Genomic DNA, 23,722 nt, shown 5'->3' with positions numbered 1-23,722 from the left:
CCGGAACTCCTGCTTCCGCATGCACCGGGCCCTCCTCCTCAGTCAGGAACAGGACGCGGTGCCACGCCTGTACTGCCGTCCTGTATATACGGTGCGTCGTCGATGTACCCAAGCGCGCAATTTGTGAGTGCTTTTGCTTACGGCTCTTCAGTCGCTCGTCTCACGCCGTTAGCGTGTTGTTGCTCTATTTCCGGTCACTTTCGAGCCCAGTGAATGATTGTGATGACCGTGTGGCTATTGCGATGGCCGCTTCACACGCTCATCTATATTCGCTGGGCACAAAAGCATTTCTGTTTACTCGCGTACGCTCATTTTCTACCAGGCATCGAGTTTAGCCCCCTCATGGCACCGTTCATTATCATCATCATCAGCCTGACTATACCCACTGCAGGGCGAAGGCGTCTCCCATATTTCTCCAATTAACCCGGTTCTGTGCTAGCTGCATCTACTTGATCCACTGCATCCACATGGCACCATTACACGATGTAATTATTAGTCTTCGTCAGTTCCAAATCAACGCTTAGTATGTTAACCAATTATTTTGTAAATGGCTTGTACGGCCCGGTAATATCATATATAGGTGAGGAGGCCTCTATGTTGTCTAAACGGGGAGCTGGGCATAATATTCATGCCGGTTTTGTGCTGTAAACGCTTTATGTGGCTTCGCAGTGTGTAATGTTGCACGAACCGCCATGTTCCTCCTGTACGGCCCTTACGAATTGCCTGTCAGCGACAGCACGAGGCGTTAGATTCGAACACACAGCTCGCGCTTACGACATCTCGCATCTCAAACATTCGTCTTTCCACACTTTCCTGGGGCGTCTGCGAAACCCGGGTACCCAGATTAGGGTCATATCTTGTCGACTCTGTATTCCGGAGTTGAACGCGGTCCGAGCCCTGAAGATGTGCAAGGACGTCCCGAACGTGTCCGGAATCGCTGGGCGTTGCTTCCGTGACTGTCTAGCGCATAACTTGTTTAGGGTATCCGCGTGCTTCACCCTCCCTCCTCCCCTCCTTTCTTTTTTTTTTCTTTTTCACTTTCTTTCGCCGACTGTCCGCACATTGCCTTTTGTCTCCATTTTCTTTTATTCGTTCTATTCGGTTTCCCTCCTGATTTTACTTCTTAGTCGTGGAAGAAATTCGAATGAGCTTTATTTCTGCCTTAAGTGCGACCTTGCGGTTCTTATCTTGCAAGGAAGACAGCGAAGGAGCAGCTAAAGATTCGGTGTAAATCTCTCACTTCCGAAACTGAGACTTGGACAGCGAGAAGTGACCTTGAAATGCATGAGGTTGGCGCAAATGCGATCTTGGTACCCTGTTTTCTCTGGGCATAAGAGACTTGCTCCATTGTTCTATTATGCGACTCCAATACCAGGCTTTATCAGACATCCTTGCTTTTGTTATCCTTTCTCCGGGTCTTGCTCTACGACCTATTTCGTTCTGCAGTGCCAAGTCCAGCCGCGTTTTGAGCCACCAACATTTTTCATGCCGGTCACGTCTCGCAGTCGGCGCTGTGACTCGAATTCCAGCTTCAGCTTTGTTCCTCTCTTCCCCTGCATTCCTCGCTTTATCGTGTTTGGCAAGCATAACAGCAGGCGTCAAGTTACTTTGTTCTACCACTTCCTTGTACTGAACTCGGGGACAGCTCCGTATGTTGCGTAGCATATACACAAAAACACGGAACAAAGCACAGATTGTGCCGTGGCTCACGAAGCTCGGACGTTGAAATAAAGTCTGTGTGACCATACTCCACTACGAAGCCTTCGTTAAAATACACATTATTTTATGGCAACAGCGGTTGCAAGGCTGTCAGGCATGTTCGCGAAACTTTCTAAAAGGCAGAAATACAAAACAACATGCAACACCGCAACGCTTACAAACAGCATACTACAAAAGCCCAATGAGGCACACTAGTCAACAATGATAAACAAAAGGAGAGAAAACAAAGAAGAAAATGTGCGCGCGTGTCACACAGCCGAATTTCCTACACACTGAAGACAGTTACTTGTACACAGCACAATGACAAAAAAAAATGGATGCAAAAATGGTGAGGAATATCAGGTAACCACCGTCACCGTACAGAGTTTCGAGAGGCACTGTGAAGAGGAAGTGCATGCTCAGAGTCTCGAGCAAAAATATATCAGATTACTCAGGTAAGGTAAAGAATAGCAGAGAATCGGACGATCAGTAGCTTGAAAGAACAAAAAATGAAAATAAATATTTATGGGGGCACACAGCTCCTCCTTTAAGGGTATGACGCAATAGTATAGCTATACCACCCTATATATAAACCCCTGCTTTAACCGAGCCGTATGAATGCGTCTGCTTGGCCTAGGGGCAACCTGAATGTAAAGGTCTTGGCAGGCTGATTCTGACATCACACTACCATATGCAAGAAGAGGCCCGAGCAGGCAGCTCCTGCAAAACGTAACGTCAGGCAACCCTACATTTATTCAGTGTTCGGCCATGTCAGCTACCAGCGCCATGCTCGTGATTTTTCACTCACGACGCCGCCGCGGACGCCAGATTTTCGGTTAACGGGGCCTCTAACGCTATCGCGTATGATCTCAGAGCATCTCCAAGAAAGGTTCAAGTGTTGGACGCTCCACGGCATCCCGACTGAGGCCATTCTATTAGAGTGATAGTACAGTGTTCTAGCGATAGCGTTAGAAGCTTCGTTATCCAGAAAATACGGCATCATCGTTGCCGGCGTTGTAAGGATGGTAGTTGGTAGCAAGCACGTATTGGTCGTAGGGTTGCCTGACGTCACGCGACATGGCCGGTTTGGCAGGAGCTGCCAACTCAGGCTTCTCGTTTCAGATGCGAGGGTGAGGTCAGAATCATCCTTCCATAACTCTCAGATTTCGAGCCAGACAAGCTACCAGATTATTGCTAATGCTAATCTTAATGTTAATGTTGGTTAATATCATGCGTGTGCAGGGCGTGGCATTAACTAAGATGCACAGATTTTGCTAAATGTATAGTTAGGAGTGTTCAGACAGTTTTGAATGTAATGAAAAGAATAAACTAAATAAACCCCGTAGTATCTATACCACAGATGCCAACAACAGTTTTTGCCCATATAGCAGCGCTACCAGTGACAGCACCGTGTCGCAGAATAGCCGCTGCAGTTGACAGTGAGTGGAAGATCCTTATTTGTCAACACGGTCCTGATGAGAGAGTCGCTCGACCACGAGCGCGAGTTCCAAACATCCTACTATGATCATATGAAACTTGTGGTCACGCGTGAAATGAGCGTGAATAAATCATGACATACAAGGCGAATTTAAATTCGCCGCATGCCTGAAGTGATTAAACTTTACAAAACAATTCATTTCGCTTGCGCATATCGTGTGGTCTTTGACGTCAAGTGATGCCTTACGACTGTATGCTCATGAATGCACGCATGTGCATTCATGAGCACACAGGACCACGAAACACTATGAGTCATACTCTTGAAGTGAAACCTAGAGTGTCCCCCTCATTTTTACTTTCTTAGAATTTTGGAATCGCGCTGGGCGTTGATTGGATTGTTCATTATACAGATATTTAAATTTGGCTTCCTGTGGTTGATTACATGCATGACATTTACATCTTCACGACGTCTTATTCCTTATTGTGTTTCTAAGTTTTATTTTCCTAAAAGGATGCTTGGTACGGCTCTTTCCAGCTGTATAGGAATTACAAAATGAATCCAACTGATTTTCTTGGAATGTTTTCGCATTTCTTTACGCTGCTTGGGAAGTACGAATCCCGTACGACTGCTGCGTATTCCAAGATTGGCCGAATGACCGTTTTGAATTTCATTAATGTAATGACATAAGGACCTTCCTAAGTAACTTAGTTTGCACATTTATTTCTTTTGAATGCAACTGGTGTGGTTATCCCATTTAAGACTGGTTTTCTTCGGTAGGCCTAGGTTGCAAAGCGGAGGTTCTACACAAGCCGCGTGAGGAGTACTTTATTAGTGACGAGCAAGCATGCGTCATCTGTCTAAAAACATTTTGTTTTTCTAGGCGCTATGGTGAAGACTACGGCGGTTTCTTCTATGTTCAGCTGATTTTATTTCGCGTCCGTCGCGATGGCTCACTAACTATATTGGGAAGTTAAAAACATGTGCGCGCTTCTCAGAGCTGGTTAAGGCGGCAGTGGTGTGACAGAGGCGATGTAATAGCATTCGTGTACTGAGCTTTCGGTGTAAGTTCGACGAACTCCTGGTGAAAGCATTGTACCCCTTGCATTTCACCATTGCGGAGTGCCGCATGAAGACCACAAATATTGATCTAAGACATGTTCGTGTTATTTTTCCACTTGGCTAGTAGTTCATTGCCTTCCCGATAATTTATATTTTATTAACATTCCGAATTTTTGCTACGCGCTGAGTACGTATTTAGCCTCGCAGAGGTAACAATACAAATCAAAATGTATGGAATTTTAGACGGATATAGAGGTGTGCAACAGAGAATGAAGCAATGCTATTAGAAGCGTAATAATTCTGAACATATTACCCGACTAACGCTTTAATTTACATCTTATAACGTGCACGCTGCTGCCTACAAGTGCCACTAAATGTGTGCAAAAGTAATTTTATGAGGAGGCTTTGCAGTAGCGGGTGATCTCTGAGATCATCAAGACATTTAAATGGTGAACTGAACCGATGCAGTGCATTTAAGTGCACTTTGTTCAAACGGCATTCTTTCATTCATGGTCGCTGTGATGAATGAAAACGCTTTGAAGCCGCTGCATTTGACAGTAAAGAAAAGGATGTCACGCGACAGTTTCTGTTATAAATACGTGTCCCTGGCACTGGAGCCGAGGATTTTCTACAAATATGAAAGCGCCTGGATAATCGTTTTCCCTCTGCAGTCTGGCACCTTTAGCTAGTATTTAAGCTTGTCGGTTACTTTCTCTTGCTTCGTCATGTGCTGCTTATCATTTTACGTTATCTAGAAAGTTAGGGCCAAATTTTAGAAGACTCCTTACACCCCGATGAGGATGCCTTAGGAGAGGCGCCACCCTCCTTTGGACAGTGTTTAAGTACGCCCATAAATAAGAAGCACTTAGTGAGGCTTTTTTAAATGTTGATCGAATGAGGGAGCGTCTCTCATATAGCATTCTCAGTGAGTTAAGGAGCCTTCTAAACTTTAGCTCTTAGCAATCACTCCATCTGCCTGCGTGTATTTCATTCTTAAATTATGGGATTGCCAGTTCGATGAGACATCACTTAGCATGCATCACTTAACGTTTGTAGTAAGCTTTGTTCGCAATTTTGAAGGGCTGCTTTAAGATAAGCAGCGTATAGAACAGACTATCTTTTTGTTATTTTTCTGCAGCAAAAATGAAATACGCCTCGTCGAATTTTTTTTTTTTTTCCCGTTTTTTCTACCACTAAAAATGAAAGTAATTTACTCATGAAAACTTTTCAACCCTCTTCCATCATCCATGCGTGAGTAATAAACCTTAATTTATATTTTTTCGTTTGCAAAAGAGAAGGCAGCGCTAAAGGGTACAGAAACAGTTTGACAAAACGGTGTGTTTACTTCTTCATAGTACGTGCAAGAGCGACGCAGATACAGAATCGCTCAAGCTTGCAAATATTTATGCGTTTTGTTTTGTATTGTCATTGAGGGGGTAAGGAATACTGCGACTCCCAACAAGAGCGGATGGGATGTTGTAATATCAGCAGACGTTTCAAACAATATCAAGTAACAACAGGTCACATTGTGCACATGGAAGAATGTATAAGACGGACTAAATTGGCAACGGCAATTATTGGAGTGAAAATGCTTAACACGAAACCAACATTCGGCGCACGACTAAATAAACTGGTTTCGCGTTTACATTGTTTTTTTTTTATTATATTTTCTGATTGAGACGTTTCATACGCGCATAGTTTTAAAGCAAAATGATAGTAACATGGGAGTTTTCAATGCCTCTTAAATCTGTAAAAATCAATGGTTTTGTACTTTTCCTCAAATTATTACTGTGTATTTCTCTCAAGCTGGGTCATTGGAGGTATGTGAACCAAATTAAACGTATTAGAGAAATCAAAGTAGCCGTATATGTGAACACAAACAATTAGATTGAACAAAATGTCGATAAGAGTATTTTATAAGGTTTGTGGCTGGTTCAGACGTGTATCTAGAATAAATCTCCGCTGACGCACGGCAGTAAGCAAGCGTTCACATCTCAGAAAACGGGGACCTTAGCAGCTAATTATCTCCCCTGTGTTCTGTAACCTGAATGTAATTTTAGGAGGGAAGTAGTACATTGAAATAACGAAATCAGCTCTTGCTTTGTTTATGAAGGAAAAACGTTCATAGCCACCCACGTTATTGAAGTATAAGGAACACAAATTATTTTCTCTTTCTACATCCACAATAAATTGTAATGTACTCCGCTGCACCAGCTGCTTGCAGCACTGTGAAAGGTAGAGACTACACTGATCAATCAGGATTATATGCACACTGCAGTATTCCTACTCCAGCCTCATGCCGTGGTGGTCAGGCACGTAGCAACACATCATTCATACAGTGTGCGCCGTCCTCATTGTCCCAGATAGTACTTGCACGTAATCGTGGCCCAAACTTCTGAAACTAGTATAATATAACCGAAGGAATGAAACGTGTAAAGCAAACCAAAAGAAAAAAGAAAACGACGACAGATTTTGGCACGTACAGACCAAATGCAAACCAGGTGCGCTTGCACTTCGATTTTTCACTCCGGTTTCGCTATCGGGTCACACATATTCATCAGCATACATCGTAAGCTACAAGTCATACATTATATGAAGGACCTCACGATGTATATATATATAATTTTAAGGAATAACAGCGCTGAGACGAAGGACAAGGAAGAAGACAACACCTGCGCTGACAACACCTTCCTTGTCCTTCGTCTCAGCGCTGTTATTCCTTAAAAATATGTACCAACTAGCTCAACTTTCCGTGTTATGTATATATAAAGCCCTCCTTTAACCTAACCATATGAAGTTGCATGCATGACCTGCCTGCAAGGGTCCTGGGGGGTTCGATTTCCATCCCGGAAGTGCTGCCAAAGTTGCAAAGGTTATTGGAGGTCTCACACAAAGGCTAAGTGATCCAGTGTTAGCCATATAGTTCTCACACATTCAGTATTGCGTGCACAGGTGGCCACAGCTTTTAGTCATTGCGGCCAATCGTAGCTGTGATTTCTTCGAACAAGTGGGTGGAGGTGATCTTCGCCGCGTGAGCAAGTGCAGTGCGATCACCAAGATCAGAGTCTGCTTTCACTTCCGAGCTACCAAAGGGTTGATAGTGGCCTTTTTTGTTTCTTTTGGTATTTTTTGTAAGCTATACAAGAGAGGCCACGGGGCAGATTTAGATCAGACTCCACGAATAGGGGTTTTCTAAGAGCGGCTATTCAGAGCGGCCTCATCAAGGTTAAATTCAGATCGAGCTTTACCATTCGCATTACCACGCGACTTTCGGGCGCATGCGTTGTTTGCATTTACCCAGCGGCGGCTCGCTCACTAGGAGAACTGGAGTTTATCGCATGGCTATAAGGGGTTCACGTATTATGCAAGCACAAGGGCCTTGCTTAGGAAATCTGCAGCAAACGGCGAACGATTGACCATGTTCACCATCGATCCAGAATCGATTTTGTGATTACCCAAACGAGCTCTCTGTGGCAACTGTTTTCTGTTACGCGAAAGATGTTTCGATTTCTCTCTTTTATTTTTTTCCTTACACGGAACTCGCTCAATTCTACGGCCTCACAGAAAATGAGCCGCTTACGGAACGCTTGCCAAGCCGGCCCCATCTGCATGTCAGCATACAAGCGTATCTGCTCTAAAGTTTTTCGTTGCCACGGCCGGGTGGGATTGCAATGATTTTTCTGCTCTCTTTCAACTGCGTGTTACATGCATTTGCCAGGCTTTGCGAGGATAAAATTGCTTTTGTCCTCGTGGAATTGAGTGGGCGTGGGTGTACGCCCCATTCTTCAATTCTCCGGTCTCGAAAGGCATCTTGAAGCTGTTGTATACACTGCACTTAAACCAAAAAAAGAGAAAAGGGAAAACGAGCAGTTGCATTATCCTGTTACCTTCTACACCAAGCCATTGGCTGCGTTTATCTATTGGACAGCCCCGCTGGTCGCGTGCTGCTGTTATTTATTACTTTTTTTGCTTTTCTGCGGTCTCTCTTTTGCACTCCGAGGAACCATAGATTTACCACACACTGCCAATATGCAATGAACGGTGGACAGTGATTGTTCTTGTATATTTCATTTTTATTCCCACTGACAAGCTGTACATATACATGAACCCCTCAATATTTGAGCAGAGTCCGTTTTAAATAGTTACTTTTAGCATACAGATAAAAGGATTGTAGGGCTAGTACGTCCTCCTTTCTCGGAAATCTCTCGAATATGCTGCTCGAACAGCACTCTGTCGAGCTCGTGTAAACAGGTCAATATATGTCTTCTTTTCTTTTTCTTTCTTTCCTTAGTAGAGCCACCAACAGCAGTTTTGAGCACACTGTTTACGCGACTTCGGCTAGACAGCACGACTTTTTTTGCGGATTTGTGCCACCTTGCTCTGTACCAAACTTTCAGCGCGGCAATCAAGAGTTGCCGTTATTTATTGTTTATCGCTTTATCGCGTTAAGGTAAAAGAAGTTGGTGAATGTTTCGAGATGCGGCTCCAGGGAGAGGGGCGTTGCCTTCGTCGCCTTGGCTTAGCAGCGCTGCTTCTCAGACCTCTGGCGAGGAGGAAGGTACAGGTTTGAATAGTATTATCGGACTCACGTTGCGGGGTAAAGAAAAAGGGACTTCGAACAGTTGCAAGCATCGCAAAGCTTGTCATGGAGGGGTTGCTAAGCAAAAAAAAATAATAATAATAATAAGGTACGAATTCATTGTTAATATAAACAGCGCGAACACGAAGACAAAGGACAAGATAAAAGAAAGCCACAGTACAAGCGCTTGTACTGTGGCTTTCTTTTATCTTGTCCTTTGTCTTCGTGTTCGCGCTGTTTATATTAACAATGAATAAGTACCCAACTTGCCCAACAAAGTATCTTGAAAAAATAAGGTACGAGCTGTGCCACGGTGTTGCGTGATGTGTGCAGATGGCGGCCGTAACGTCGACGACTGCGTGCGCGCCCATCACGTCGCACACGGCGGCGGCGGCGCACAGCGGTTCCCTGCCGGAACTGGCCAAGCAGGCGCAGGGCGTCGGCGCGGTTGCTACCGCGCCGCCGCCGCAGGGCCACGAGCAGGCGCGCCGCACGGACGAGCGGCAGCACCTGCACCTGGGCTTCGCCGAGCGGCTGCACGGCCTCACCGAGAAGCTGCACAGCCACCTGCGCGGAGAGGGCGCCGACGCCAGGGCGCGCACAGGTGGGTCTCCCCTCTCTTCTTCTCTCACTGCCTCCCGCAGAAATTTGCTCTGAGAATTCCAAGCGTAAAACTTTAGTGGCTCTAACCGCTCTGGCTAATTATTCCTCGCAAGAGCTTATCGAGGTGCGCATCGACTTCTATCTCTCACTGCATCGTCAACCAGGGGGGGGGGGGGGAGAGGTTCATGGAGCTGCGAAGCACCATCTGTGGCCACTACAAGTTCCCTACAGGCGGATTATAGACGAGCTTTACTCTCACAGTTTAGACCATGTGCAGGATGCTACCCCGAGTAACTTATAGTCTACAAAACTCGAAAGTTCTGATACGACTCTTTTTTTTTTTTTTTTTGTTAATGTTCATGGTGGCGAAGTTCTGAAGTTCTGTATTTTCCTGGTTTGGAGCACACTTTCTCACTCGTATCATTTTCAACATCATTTACCTAAACTTTCTTTCTATTAGTGTAAACCTTCTAAGAAGAACAAAAATGAAAAAAGCTTAATTAATGAAACTCTGAGGAAAACCTTTTTTGTTCTTCCCTCCCCCCCCCCCCCCTCCCACTCCTCTCCTTTTCTCCACCGCGGAAGCCTCCCATTGGAGCTGTACTAATGGTCCAAGTAATGCTTCTGCTTATTAAAACATTATGCCTAGGATATGTCACCGTTAGCGCTTGAAGGCACGGGAACGCGCGATTCTTCAACATTTTCGAATAGCGAAATCAGCATCCTTCTATTCGGTTAACTGAACAAATCAAATAATGCTTGTTCGAAGCGATTCGAACCGAATCGAATCAATCTGCAAGCTTTCTAATAGTTTTAAAAAGTCGAGGGGAACACTTAAGGGTATGATGTGATAATGGGCTGGGGCCCTCCGGGTTGCTTTCGAATTGTGGAATCGATGTAGAGGCGTCATCTGCCTTGGCAACGACGTATCAGGTCTTGTAGTTCTACTTGCCGCCACATGCCCGCGCCAGAGGATTTTTCCGACACGTTCCCGACTTGTCTTTGAGACCTTCCTCCCAAACTGGATTGCGGCTACAGCGAAGGCGTTTCGGCACAGTGAGCCTAGTACGTAGCAGTACATGCACTATTGTTCGAACATGTACTAGGCTATTTGGTGCCATAGTTAAAAAAAGGCACGCCGTAGTGTTTTCTTTATTTTTGTCCACTGTTTCAGTAACAGGTCCGACTTAGATGCCGGAGAGTGCAACCGCAATCAGTGTGGGCGGAAAAGAGGATACAGATCTGCGACTCGGTACATTCTTGTGGGGGAGTTCAAACTGATTGTACATGTGGCCTTCAAGCTTACGTGACGCGACGAGCTTCAGCCAGGGGTTGAAAACCCGCCATTCATACCCATCATCGGAGATCATGATTCATAAGTCTCGCCCCTATCTTAAGCTGATATTCGGCGCTAGACTGTATGTCACGATTATTAACGGGTGACACTGTACAGATGTAGTCAAAAATAAATGGAACGCAATCCTTGAAAAACAATTTCATTGCCATCATTTCATCAATCGCTGAACAGATATAAACAATGCACGTGCTGCTAAATATAAATAGAAGACAATACTGTCAAACCATAAATTTCGTCGCGACTATTGCATGCATCGCTGAATATATATATATATATATATATATATATATATATATATATATATATATATATATATATATATGTATATATATATATATATATATATATATATATATATATATATATGTGTGTGTGTGTGTGTGTGTGTGTGTGTGTGTGTGTGTGTGTGTGTGTGTGTGTGTGTGTGTGTGTGTGTGTGTGTGTGTGTGTGTGTGTGTGTGTGTGTGTGTGTGTGTGTGTGTGTGTGTGTGTGTGTGTGTGTGTGTGTGTGTGTGTGTGTGTGTGTGTGCGTTCGCGTGCGTGCGTGCGCGTGCAGCGTAATTGTGGCTCCATGAATTACACAGCACGCCAATAAGCATCGGCCATTCAGCTTTGGATTTAGAGAAATTAAATTGATTCGACAAAGTCGCCTTCCATTTCTTTTTGACGGCGGGCGTGCATCGTCGTCATCAGCAATATACAATCTTCATATGCGTATGACTTGACTGTCCGGAGCTGGCATACCGACCTCGGGATGCGTGTTCTCTAGTGGAGGTCAGTGTTGCGTATTTCGACGCCTGCCGCTTTAAATATATCATATAGCGCCGCCTCTAGCGCTCCGCTGTTTGGTACGAATATTTGCGAACGGTGGCGGCAGAAGTTCGCTCTGGCCCGGCTGCGGAACTGGTTACGAGGGACAACGGCGACGACAACACGAAACGCAGGGACGTGCGCCAAAGAACTGCGCTCAAAAACTCGCGAAATTCACTACTATGTCACCATGTCGGTACTCCGCAGATCGAACTAAGATTTTACCATCGACTGTTTGCTTAGAAAAGCGATGCGAAGTTCTGGAAAAGCGATGGGAAGTTCTGGGGATGTGTGGAAAGGCAGTGAACACGCGGTCTTCTCTCTGACGGAGGACTGATCTTGAGATCGCTGCCAAGCTCGTCACCTGGCATTAACTGACGACAGCGCCAGTGTTTTAACTAGCATTATCTGGAAGAGGCTCGTGTACTTCTCTTTTGGGTAGTTAAAAGCGTTACCGAACAAAATTTAAGGTCCAGTGTTTCAAGGTCGCGGCACCTAATAGTTGAGAGGAAGTGAAACGAGGACAAAGCACGAGGCCACCCTTTATTGTTTCTCTTTCATGCAGTTGCGTGCTTCTCTTGTCTTTTATTGTGGCTTTCGAGTAATTATTTACTGTGATTACACGATTTTCATGTTTGAAAGAACGAAGGGGGTCAAATGTCTGCTCCCCCCCACACAACTCCTCAGCGCGCTTTTGACGGTTATTCGCTGTCATTGCTACGAGAGCACCCCCAAAGCTAGAGACACCTAACAACGCAGTTGTAGGACCAGCATTTGGGGGCCGGCGGCAGGATACAGTGGCTACTGAGCCAATGACGCGAGTAAATGGACGAAAAATCAAACGCCAAGACCGTGCTTTCATAATTAATGTTGGTTATAAAACGGCTTTTTTGGGAATTACAGTTAGGGTGTGACTGAAAAGGACTACTCCGAGAGAGATCGTTGTGGAACAAGAATCTAAGCGATCTTACCTCCCCCCCCCCCCGCCCCCCACCCCAAAACTCTCTCCATTTTTCTTTTGAAATAAATGCTCACTGAAATATGTTTGCTTATGTTTGAAGACGCTTAGAAAGGTCGCCCCAGCACAAGCAAAATAAAAATGAAAAAGCGCTCATTATCTATCAAGAAACACATATGAGAGTAAAATATTTGTTCTCGACGCCCACTCAGAAATATTCGCGAGAAAATGTCAGCACTTGCATACGCCCCGACGCACACAATTTTTGTGAAACGATTTTCTTCCCATCGCCTACTACCAATTGTCAACGCTTAAAGAAAGCTTCGAAACGCCCTCAGTGAATTGAATTTCCGTAGCTTCGGTTTGACCACCATTTAACTCTTGTAGACTAACTCAATGACGGGTCTCGGATTTTACAATGCTCTTCTATGCGCGAACCTACTTTTTAGGTGTCCGTTTAGCGATCACCTTCTTTGTCCTCTTGTCACCTCACGTACCCGCCACTGCCAGCGCATCAAACCAGAAGAAATGTTGTTGGACACAGAATACGTAATAAAAATATGACTCAGCGCCTTGTGAACTGCTTGTGAAGTTGAATTTCTGCCGAGCAACAGGGCAGTCTTCGTACTGCCTAGCGAAATGAAAAACGCCCCCGCACAGCTGCCGCTAGCGATCGGAGAAAGTGACAGATCAGTGCATTGTCCTGAACAGGCAGACGTAGTCCTTACACACCGCCCACATATGCGCAGGGATCGTTCATTCACAGCCGCCGGCGAAGGATGCGTCCGTGTAACCTTTCCGTAGATAGAGAAGGAGAGAAAGGGGGACAAAGAGAGAAATCAGTGCTGGCGCGGGGTATTATACGCTGGCAGCAGAGACGGCTGCAGCGCATGCGTTGAAGCTGGCCGCGACGCCCGCTGCCTTTCATTGAGTGAAGCAGACACGAAGCCCCCTGCCAAATGCTGATGCAAATGTACAGCGCGTACAATTCATAGTGTCGACTGCGTAGGTGGTGTATATTGCTCGTCGCTGCGAGCTCAATGCGGACACAGTTCGGCACGGTTGGCAGAACGCGGTTGGCGGACGCGTCCTTCGGGGAGCGATGTAGTAGGAGTGCGCCATAGCAGTTCGAGAAGGCAGTGGTAGATTTTACCGACTAGTTTCACCTCCATCAGTGGCCGTGCATGCATCGCCATGTCGCCGCATTGCTTTAACCCGAAGAAACTGAGGGAATCGCTCAGGTCGTGCAGTCTGCTCACACTGCCTCTTCGCGCGGAAGGTAAGTCTTATCACTAGCTGCCCACGCGGCCAGCCTTGCAGTGTGTCCCCCGCTGTTCACTCGACGTTCTCACCTCTTCTAGGTTTGACGTAGAGCGTTCCGCTGCACTGCAGCTGCCTCTAGGACATCTCCTTTAAACAGTGCACGACAGAAGGCGTGGTAAACGAGCTCCTCGGCTTACATCGTCTCTGTTGCCTGCGTTCGAGCACTGGAAGCGGCACACTTTAGCGCATCCGGACTGGAAGCACAGAAATATGTCGTCGGTCCCTCTCGCTCCGACGTCATTTCCTTCTCCACTTCCGCAGGAACGCTGTGATAGAAGTACTAGCTGAGCTAGTTGAACATTTGCTGCAGCTGTACACCCTGCACTGGACTTCCAGTACGTTTACTTTACTTTTGTTGGCATAAGCATCATTCTATGCTGGATCCATCCCTGTCGAGGTGTAGCTGCTAACAGTGCGGCCAACAGAAAAAGCTGTGTCAGCAACCTCTGGCATTTATACCCTACTGCAATTCCTTGACCTGCGACCTTACTGTCAGCAAAAGGTCGAATATATATATATGAAATTTCGACCTCTCGTGTTCTTTAAACTACTTGCATCGCACAGTACATGGGCGCATTGGTTTTCGCGACTCCATCGAAATTAAAATAACGCGGCCCTGTCGCTCCTAGTCGTGTTTTGTATTCAGGAAATTAAAGCGATCTGCGGGGCTTGGTCTGAGTCGCGAGTACTACGCCCGATTTTAATGGTCAACCAAGCCAGCCAGGCCAACGAACAAATTAATGAACACTACCAAAGGGTCTTATACTATATGAAGATATATGAAGAAGGACCGGACAGACATCATTGCATGTTATCCACAAATATATTTGACCAGGTCCGCTCAGCACGCGGAGACACTGGGCTGTTTGCTCCTAGAATTTCATCTTACAAAACACAATCTCCTCTGCCCGCGCACCACGCGTGAGCTGGTACGTATCGTCGTTGTCTTTGGCTCGTGGACCATCGTGGCATGTGACAGGACGCTATAGAGGAAGCCGTGAAAGCGACGAATGGCGAAGCGCGGATCTGCGAAGGAAACACGGCGAGGTGGATCGCGCCGGTCAGAAGTGTATGCGGAAGCACTAACAGTGAATTTTCCAGACTCAAGTATGTAGGTTTCAGGCTATCGGCGTAGACAGTGCCCAGCCAGCCATTGAGGAGCAGCAGAAAGTACTTGAGTCCCCGCTTGAGGACTTAGTCGTAGGGCGGCATAAGGGAGGAAGCACGGTGTCCTTTTGCACAAAGATGTGCGTACAGCCTTGAAATTCAGAGTAGATGTACACAGGACAAGACGTTTGTTTTGGACGGAGAGGAACGATGTGACGCATGGAGCTGAGAAGACGGCAGGCGTAGTCAGAAACTTTAGAATAGGGGAGGTTGGTCTCACATAAGCTAGCTTATGACTGTGTGCTGAAGAGTATGTATGAGATAACAGGGTGCCAATATTGAGATCAGTGATTTATTAAGCGAGTTGCAAAGTGCATGTAACGCAAGCGAGGACCCGAAAAGAAAGTCGCTGATGGGAGCCATCGCTATCGCGTCATAAGTATGTTTGCGAAGGAAATACGCGGAAGGTGCTCCCTGTATTCATGTGATGTGTATCCTGCTCAGGTCATGCGCCAAGTGAACGACCTTGATAACCACGATGGGTTTCGGAAAATAAGATGTCAGGTTACGAAGTCGGTTTTGCATGTGCGTGCCGTGTGACGATGGACTGCGCCGCTTGCCCTTTCGAAAACTAAAGGATCAGACTTTTAATGGCGAGAGTGAAATGACGAGGGCACAAATCGTCAAGACATCCACGAGTCTTCGCGTCCTTAATTCCTTTTTCCGATATGCACCATTGATATTCCCTCAACGAACTCGCATAAATATCATTTGGTAGTCGCACGCCGAGCTTTGCATTTCGCGCGCTTTGGCTTATAGGAGAAGAAAAAATTGATCTTTATACTTGTCCGCTAAGCATGCATTAAGCAATACGTTAGCAACTGTTTACAAAAACCACTTTGCAAGCTTTCCGCTCTGTCGAATAGCTCACTGCCTGATGAGAGAGAGAGAGAAAGAACTGCTGCCTTAAAATTGAACTCTAACATTACCGCCTTCTGGATGATTTCTGAGTGAACATGTTTTTTTGCAATTTGTCAGCCGCGCGACTGCGTGCGACTACACCGCCCCACGCAAGTCCGACACTCTTGTCTAAACTTTGTCGTTGCTCACATTGGACAAATGTTTATTTCATTGCTTCTACGAAATTTACGTCTGTATCAACATTTCATACTAATCACATTCAGCTTCTTTCTTTTTTATCTGTATTGCGCTCGTGGCATTTATCTGCCTCTTGCAGGTTCCACGTAGATATCTAGCTACAGGCGGCATACACGCTCACTATCAGCTTTATTTTTTGCTATTTCGGGCAGTGTAACGTATTACTGTGTACATTTGAACAACATGTAAATGTAACTATACTCAACCACACGCACTAATGTAATATTACAAAAGTGAGCCTCGAGCTGTTATCACGAGTATTATCTCTGACAGTATTCGTTTACCAGTGTGTAGTAATGTTGTTCCTCCTACCCATGCATCGATCAACTATAACTCGCCATCAAAAACAATATTGTGCTTATTTAATAATTTGCGCATATCAGTAACGCCATATAAGACGCGTATTATGAAAAAATATTAATGTAGACTTTTGAGACCATCTGTGACAGCATTCTTAAGAACATATTCGGTCCAGCTGTCCTGTCAGCACAAAACGCTAAATTTCTCACTCTGCGGCTTGAAGCATCGCCTTAAAATTCACCAAAATCTTCACTTTGAGAACACTGCCTTATAGATTGGGCGGAACTTTAAACCATGGCACGGTGTTTAGACAAATAAAGGTTTATATAGAATTAGAGTAACTGAAGCGAAGGACTGTTTGTTGGGCTAGTTGGTGCAGCATTTTTTAACAAAAGGACAAAGCGCTAACGACACATTTACAGCGCTTGTCCGTGTCCTCTTTCTTGTGAATGTGTCGTTAGCGCTTTGTCCTTTTGTTAAAAAAACTGAAGCGACGTCAGCGGACGACGAGACTCTTATCTTCAGACCTCTTTTCTGTTGGCCCTGGGGGATTTTCTCAATACGCTCTCAACAGGTTAGCTTGGTCATAGGCTCAAATGATTTCTCAGATGTTCTCCGTAATCGTTACAGCCATAACTGTGGGCACATTAGCGTAATTCGTGCGCCAGAGGTTTTGTTCTAAACGCGTCATTTATGCCTGCACCTGTGCGTGCTCATGTGGTACCAGGTGAACTTATCTCCGCTTAGGAATTAACTTATATTGACCTTGAGATCGAGCAGAGTCGCCACCTTGCGGCGCAGCGGTGAACCCTACTCAGTGTGGATGCGTGTTGGTGTCGTGTGCCAGCAAGCAGTGATTTACGCACGCGCGTGCTACCCGTACAAGTGTTTTTTTTTTGTTGTTGTTGTTGTTGCTGTTGTTGTTGTTGTTGTTGTTGTTTCCTGGCTCCGGTGCGCTTTTGCTTACCTATCTGCCTCTTGCAAAAGAAATATGAACAGGTTATCATCCTACGCCCCATTAAAAAAAATGTACTTGTCCATATCGATTATGTCATGTTGGATAAGGACATCATCAGTCGGTCTTCGGCGCTTGTGATTCTTTTACGCGTGGCGTCTCAAACGAAGTGATGCTGTCGTTAGGCGCCGTGTCAAAGCAAAACAGGTCACTGCCGTCAATACAACTTAATGCAAACGCTCAGAAATCGTTTATTCCCATTTCTGTTTCGAATACCACAGCTACTGAAATATGCGACCGCAGACTGCTGCATGGGAGAATGCAGTTTGAACAGGCTACTGTGTGCCTTCTGTATGCACAATCGAGTTATTTGAGTACCTCCTCCTTCTTCTACATTTTTCTTTCTTTGCTTTTTTGTGTGTGTGTGTGTGTGTGTGTGTGTATGTTAAACCTCCGCCGCGGTGGTAGCGCGTTCGACTGCGTAGTTCGAGAACGGAGGCTCCAATCGCGGCCGTTTCACAAGGCGCTCCTCTGCTATGGGACTTGACTGCAGGTTAACAACCCCAGGAGGTCAACGACACCGAATCCCACCACTAAAGCACCCAAATGCTACACTAATTACATAAAACACGTGTACAAATGTACTTCAGTGCTAGCTCATCAAAATTTATTTTCGTCTAAGTGTTAATGAGCCAAGTCAATGTTTCTGACAAAATGAATAAAGTAAGTTCATACGGTCTTAACTGTCTGTATTTAATTCGGGAATAAACACATCTTTATAGTCGCATGATAAGATGAACTTCATTTCTTTCGGGGCAGTTTTATATCCGGCACCTGTTTTGCAAGTAACGCTCATATATCTTGTCATAAGACTGAGTTACTGCTATAGTGATAAAGAAATCTTCAGCCTCTCAAAATGCCTTGCCAGAACATCACAGCGCCCACGCGTAGTTTTTTGCGATGTTTTCGCAGTGACTGATTTGTTTCTTGCACTTTACCGTTATTGAACATTAATCGCTGGTAGTCCTAAATTATTTCAAGTAGCAAAAGTTATCTCACAAAGTTAAATTTATTGGCATCGTAAAAAGTCATTATATTACTAATTTACCAACATCAAGAACATTATAAATCCCTTATATTTCTCGGTTTCTGGAAATCATTTAGTCATTGGCGCAGTGCTACACTATCAGATACTCTGACATTGGCCGCAAGAAGCATTCGCCTCATTGTAACGGTCAGTTTTCCTGTGCGCCGAGATTTCTTCTACAGTATCGGCGTAAACTCATTTTTGGAGAATACTTGTGCCTGGTTGTCTAGCCAGAGTTGATATGCACTCAGTCTACGGCAACCCGCCGGGCAGTACGCTGTCAGTGCTACGTTTGACGAGCTTAATCCTCTAGTCAAGTAAAGTATAATGAACCAGGCTGTGTCTCAATTCATTCTAAAGCACTGGAGGTCAGAGCACGAACCTTGCATCTGCATGGGCTTGACACTAAATTTGCTTGTCTGACACTTGCATAAGGTACGCGCACACTGTTGAAAAGGCGATAAGGGGAAAAAAAAAAAAGCTCTCATACGTGGTACAGAACAAAAATATCAGGCCCATGATCGTGGTAAAACGCAAAAAACGTGCAAAACGAAGTCAGTAAATATAAAAGAAGGCTGATTGCGTACCTTATATCCCTAAAATCCGCTCTTCTTTTCCGCAACACTGGCGAAATTCATTTTTTTCTGCAATACTGGGATACTCTAAACCGTAAATCGCTAACGCATATCAGAATTAATGCGCGTTTTCTTCGCCAACAAACCAACCGTAAACTTGGAAGCAGACCCATGCCGCGTGCTTTTCTGCAAGCTCAGTTGGTTGCCGATCCACACTACTGGAGCGACGTTGGCGCCACCTCTAGGTCCATCTCGCGGTCAATATTTGGATGGTAATACAAGAATTTTGTTATTGTTTTATTCATTCTTGACGTCTTCGCACAACGCCGCTGAACGCACCCAGCGCCTCTGCTTGGTATCCACATGGGTGAGAGCGAAAAGAAGGTTGCCACTGAAAGTTTCGGACTGAGGAAACGACAAAAATGCCTATTTGCTTCACAGTCTACAATGTTCTACATTTAAACGCGAAAGACTTGGCGTGTCGCGAAAGGTGTGGGATGGGAAGCGATCAGACCGTGGGGTTAACTCTCAAAGTCCCCTCTAATTTCTCTAGCGTAATTACAAGAAGTTGCTGCTCTCCGAACGACAGACAGCTCATGCCAACACTGCAGCACCGGCCAGGAATCGGAAGCCACCTCGTGCTTCGTGCCTTGAGTCTCCTTTGTCGACCTGTACTCAACTTACCTGTACCTATACTCACCTATGGCGCTGTACCTGTACTCACCTATGGCGCTGGAACGTGGAGGCTAACCAAGAGAGTTCTACTTAAGTTGAGGGCAACCCAGAGGGCTATGGAACGAAAAATAGTAGGGGCAACATTAAGAGATAGAAAGCGTGCAGAGTGGGTCAGAGAAATAACTCAAGTTACCGGCATTCTAGTAGAAATTAAGGAGAAGAAATGGACATGGGCAGGACATGTAGTGCGAAGATAGGATAACCGATGGTCGGTTAGGGTAACAAACTGGATTCCAAGGGAAGGAAAGCGTACCAGGGGGCGGCAGAAAGTTAGGTGGGCGGTTGAGATTAGGAAGTTCGCAGGGGTCAAGTGGATGCAGCTGGCACAGAACCGGGTTAAGTGGAGAAATATGGGAGAGGCCTTCGCCCTGCAGTGGGTATAGTCAGGCTGATGATGATGATGACTCAACCTACAGCACGGTAGAAGGGCTATGAAGGCAACAAGACAAGCGCTTTCTATATGTAGTACCTTAATGTAGTATGGTACCTTAGCAACTCGGTCAGTATTCATTCTTCGTTCGCCTTCGTATACAGTTAATTCTCCGTCTTTAGGTAGATGCGCGCGGCTGCACCGCCACTAATGCAATCTGCACATTCCTGCTCGACCGGCTCAATGCATCTCTGGATGCCAGATCACACCCAGGCTATGACGATGCGGCGTTTTTCTGACGCGACATCGTTAAAGGCGCTGTTCTCCAAAACATCCCGCTGTGGCTTTGTCCACGTTATGAATGAAAAATAATACGCATGGCTCTGGGAGGTGGCAGCGGCAGCGGATATGGTCGGGCGCTGATTGTTTGTAGCGTTGTGCGACATCACGCGGCCACGTGACGTGGTTGATTTAACAGGAGCTTGCAACTTGCACTTCTCAATTCAGATACGAGGGTGGAGGAATCGAACCTTCCATGGAATCTTGCATTCCCAGTCAGACATGCAACCCCTAGGACACGCAGACATGTTCATATAGCTTGGTTAAACGGGCCTTTATATCGATATTGGATGGTGCTTCATATGGTACAGTAGGTTAAGACTGTATAATAGTTTACCTTACGCCTGTATGCCTAAGAGTGTTTGTGAGAGAACAGAGGCACAAATTAAGGAAATAATGATTAAACAAGTGACAAGTACGAAAATGAACTTGTGAATGCATTCACTTGCGAAAAGATCCTAAATGGGCGCCGTTAGCGCTTTCACGTCATACCCTTAAACGCTGAGGTTAAGTGTCTTCCCCTCCTCTCCTTCTTCACAACCCCATTTTTTTATTTGATCTCTGTGTTCTAAAAACTACTACTGCCATGTGTACGTCAAATGGAACAAGAATTATTGCTATAGATAATGCCGACGTAGGCACATGGCCTTTCCATCGCCGTCGTTTCGGGTGAACATCATAATTTCACATTACAGTCGTGCCTCGTTAATATGGACACTTTGGTTTCAGCACAAACCTGTCCATAAAGCGAGTCGTCCGTAATAACAAATCGGAATTTGGTTTCTCTAAAAAAAAAAAAAGAAAGAAAAAGGAAAGAAAACGATAAGGGGAAGGTCTGATTTAGAGCATAATGTAGGCCAGCGATGTTGGCATTAGGAGCTACAAGAACATTATCCGAGTCACCGTTATGCTTCAATTACCATGCAATATAAAGTGTTGTGATGAAGTTGCATATTTATTTATTTATTTATTTATTTATTTATTTATTTATTTATTTATTTATTTATTTATTTATTTATTTATTTATTTATTTAAAATACCATCAGGGTACAGATGTACGTTACAGAAGGGAGGGGCGCATACAGGATATATATATACAACAGAAGGTTAACACAATAAGCGTACAAATCTCTTAAAAACAAAGCACATAAAAAATACAAGAACAACGAGGTACATGGGTATTTTAGGGAGGGCGCCATAGGTGTAAAGATAACAAAATATAGAAATATATTTAGCAGAACAGTATACAATGAAGATAAGCAAATAACCATACAATAAGTTTTAATACTAGGCTAGAAAGGAAGTTTGTAGCGCGGATTTAAATTTTTTCTTCCTCAGTTATACTTGTTAGCTATGCAGACAGGTTATTCCAATCATTACAGGTGCGGGGAAGAAACGAGTTAGAATAGGCAACTGTGTTTGAGTGCGGAATGTTTACCTTTTGACTGTGGTTACGGCGAAATGAAATGTAGGATGGTGGTTGAACCCATAAGGAGTGCAATGTTGAGTTATGGTAATATATTTTATTAAAAAAAAGTGAGAGGCGGGATAGTTTTCTTCTAGTCGATAGCAGTGGAAGATGTAAATATGCTTTCATATTAGTAACGCTGGCTGTCCTTTGATGGTTATTTAAGATGAATCAGGCTGAGCGATTTTGTACTGCCTCCACGGAGCGCTTGAGGCATTGTTCTCGATGACGTTACATTAATAAATTGCTTTACTACTTTTCATCTCGCATGAGCCCCTGCTGCATATCAGCATTCAGTCGACTGAAAGTGGCTGAATTCTACTTTCTACAAGGCGCAAGCTACTGTCAGAGTTTTGTTCAATTGAATTCATGCAATACAAAAAATCGTAACGTGCATCGACTACGCAACTTCGCAGTGTAAAATATGAAACTGCAAGCGAAAAAGGCAGTCAATCAGTCATTGGCACTATGTTATGTTATGTTGCCTGTCAACGAAATGTAGAAGAAAAATTATTCTTGAAGCAGTTTAACGATTTGGTTTTCATGACCGTCCATATTAACGCGACAAAAATACATGGAACCAAGTGGTATCTGTGCATTTTCTCCTTGTACATTGTCCGGACAGCGAGTTTTCATATTAACGAGACTTAAATGCATGGAAAATGTTTGGCTCCCAGAAAAACTGTCCGTACTTCTAGTCGTCCATATTAACGGGTGTCGTATTAACGAGGCACGACTGTAGTTTCTGCCACTTGACATTGCGTTCATCATGATACTTCATTTCATATTACCTCCTTGCACCACGCTTGTGATGCTACTTTGGCCAATTGATAACATTTATGTGTTGAGGATGCTTTCAGGAAAAATATGCGCATACGAAATGCGCGCATCTGGTTGGCTGTCTGGGTCCATCAGCATTCTTCAGCTTCGTTATAGATTTCATTCGTCACGTTTTCAGTATCGTGGGGGAATTAGGAGGAAGAAGTACAAGTCATAGGGCGGGGTTCATTTATGTAGATGCAGACTCTGTAGCAGTGCTAGTGCTGGCAAAAGTACGAATATAAAAGCCAAGTCTTAGTCATTGCATCAGCGACAGCCGAGGAATGTGTCGACGGTAGCTCCACCACGTGTGCTTGCCCGCGTGTGTTGGGAAGCTCATCGCCGCAGTATACCGGAATGCTAACGGCGCACTTGGCATTAAACTGACTACGTGGCTTCCCTCTCCTCCGTGTTCGCAGGGAGTGCTTCCATCCACCCGGTGGTGACGGTTACTCAGAACTACGGCGATTCTACTGACTCTTCGCCCAACCAGAGCCAAGTGTCCCGAAACTCGTCCAGGAAGTCAAACAGCTCTCTTCTCGTACACAGCGGTGAGTACATCGCATTTTTGCTGGCGCTTATTTTGCATCGTTCCAGAGCACAGTGACGTAGTCCTCTCAAGCCTTCGTCCTGAGAGAGAACATTGACTCGCCGCCAGCTGCCAGCCACGAGACTCGCATCACTCGATGCGCAGTGCCAGCAGTCATTACTGGCCATGAACCATTCGATGCACCAGTATAAGTTCTTGCAAATGATGCTGGTGTGCCTTCACCGCAAGCACGAACTACAGTGACACGTCGCGGAGATGCATATCGAAAACAAAATGTAATTAGCAGGCTGCTGAGACTGATGTCTTTCATCATACACCCTGCCTAACTTCAGTACACTCAGCGCATTATGTCGCTGTTTTCACTTATTCTCGAGTATCTCCGCATTGAAATAATAAAACGACCTCATGTATGCATTGCCTCATGACTGTCAGCT

At 45.1% G+C, this 23,722-nt stretch overlaps 1 protein-coding gene across 6 annotated transcripts in view; it reads left to right on the top strand.

Annotated features, from left to right (window-relative positions):
* Dgk (diacyl glycerol kinase 1) overlaps nucleotides 1-23,722 on the top strand; it is a 523,491-nt gene that overhangs the window by 459,485 nt on the left and 40,284 nt on the right. For 5 of the 6 annotated variants that reach the window (XM_084606564.1, XM_084606561.1, XM_084606562.1 and 2 more), the window contains 2 exons: nucleotides 9,108-9,378; nucleotides 23,158-23,289. In XM_084606564.1, coding sequence (XP_084462690.1) covers nucleotides 9,108-9,378; nucleotides 23,158-23,289 — 403 coding nt within the window. Of the gene's footprint in view, nucleotides 1-61; nucleotides 124-9,107; nucleotides 9,379-23,157; nucleotides 23,290-23,722 lie in introns of those variants that run through there. The other variant, XM_084606567.1, reaches the window with a different exon arrangement.

The sequence above is a fragment of the Amblyomma maculatum genome, chromosome 6 (genome assembly GCF_055883805.1).
Source record: "Amblyomma maculatum isolate TAMU_Amacu chromosome 6, ASM5588380v1, whole genome shotgun sequence".
NCBI lineage: Eukaryota > Metazoa > Arthropoda > Arachnida > Ixodida > Ixodidae > Amblyomma > Amblyomma maculatum.
The sequence above is the reverse complement of the archived record's forward strand: the minus strand, read 5'-3'. Positions and strand labels throughout refer to the sequence as shown.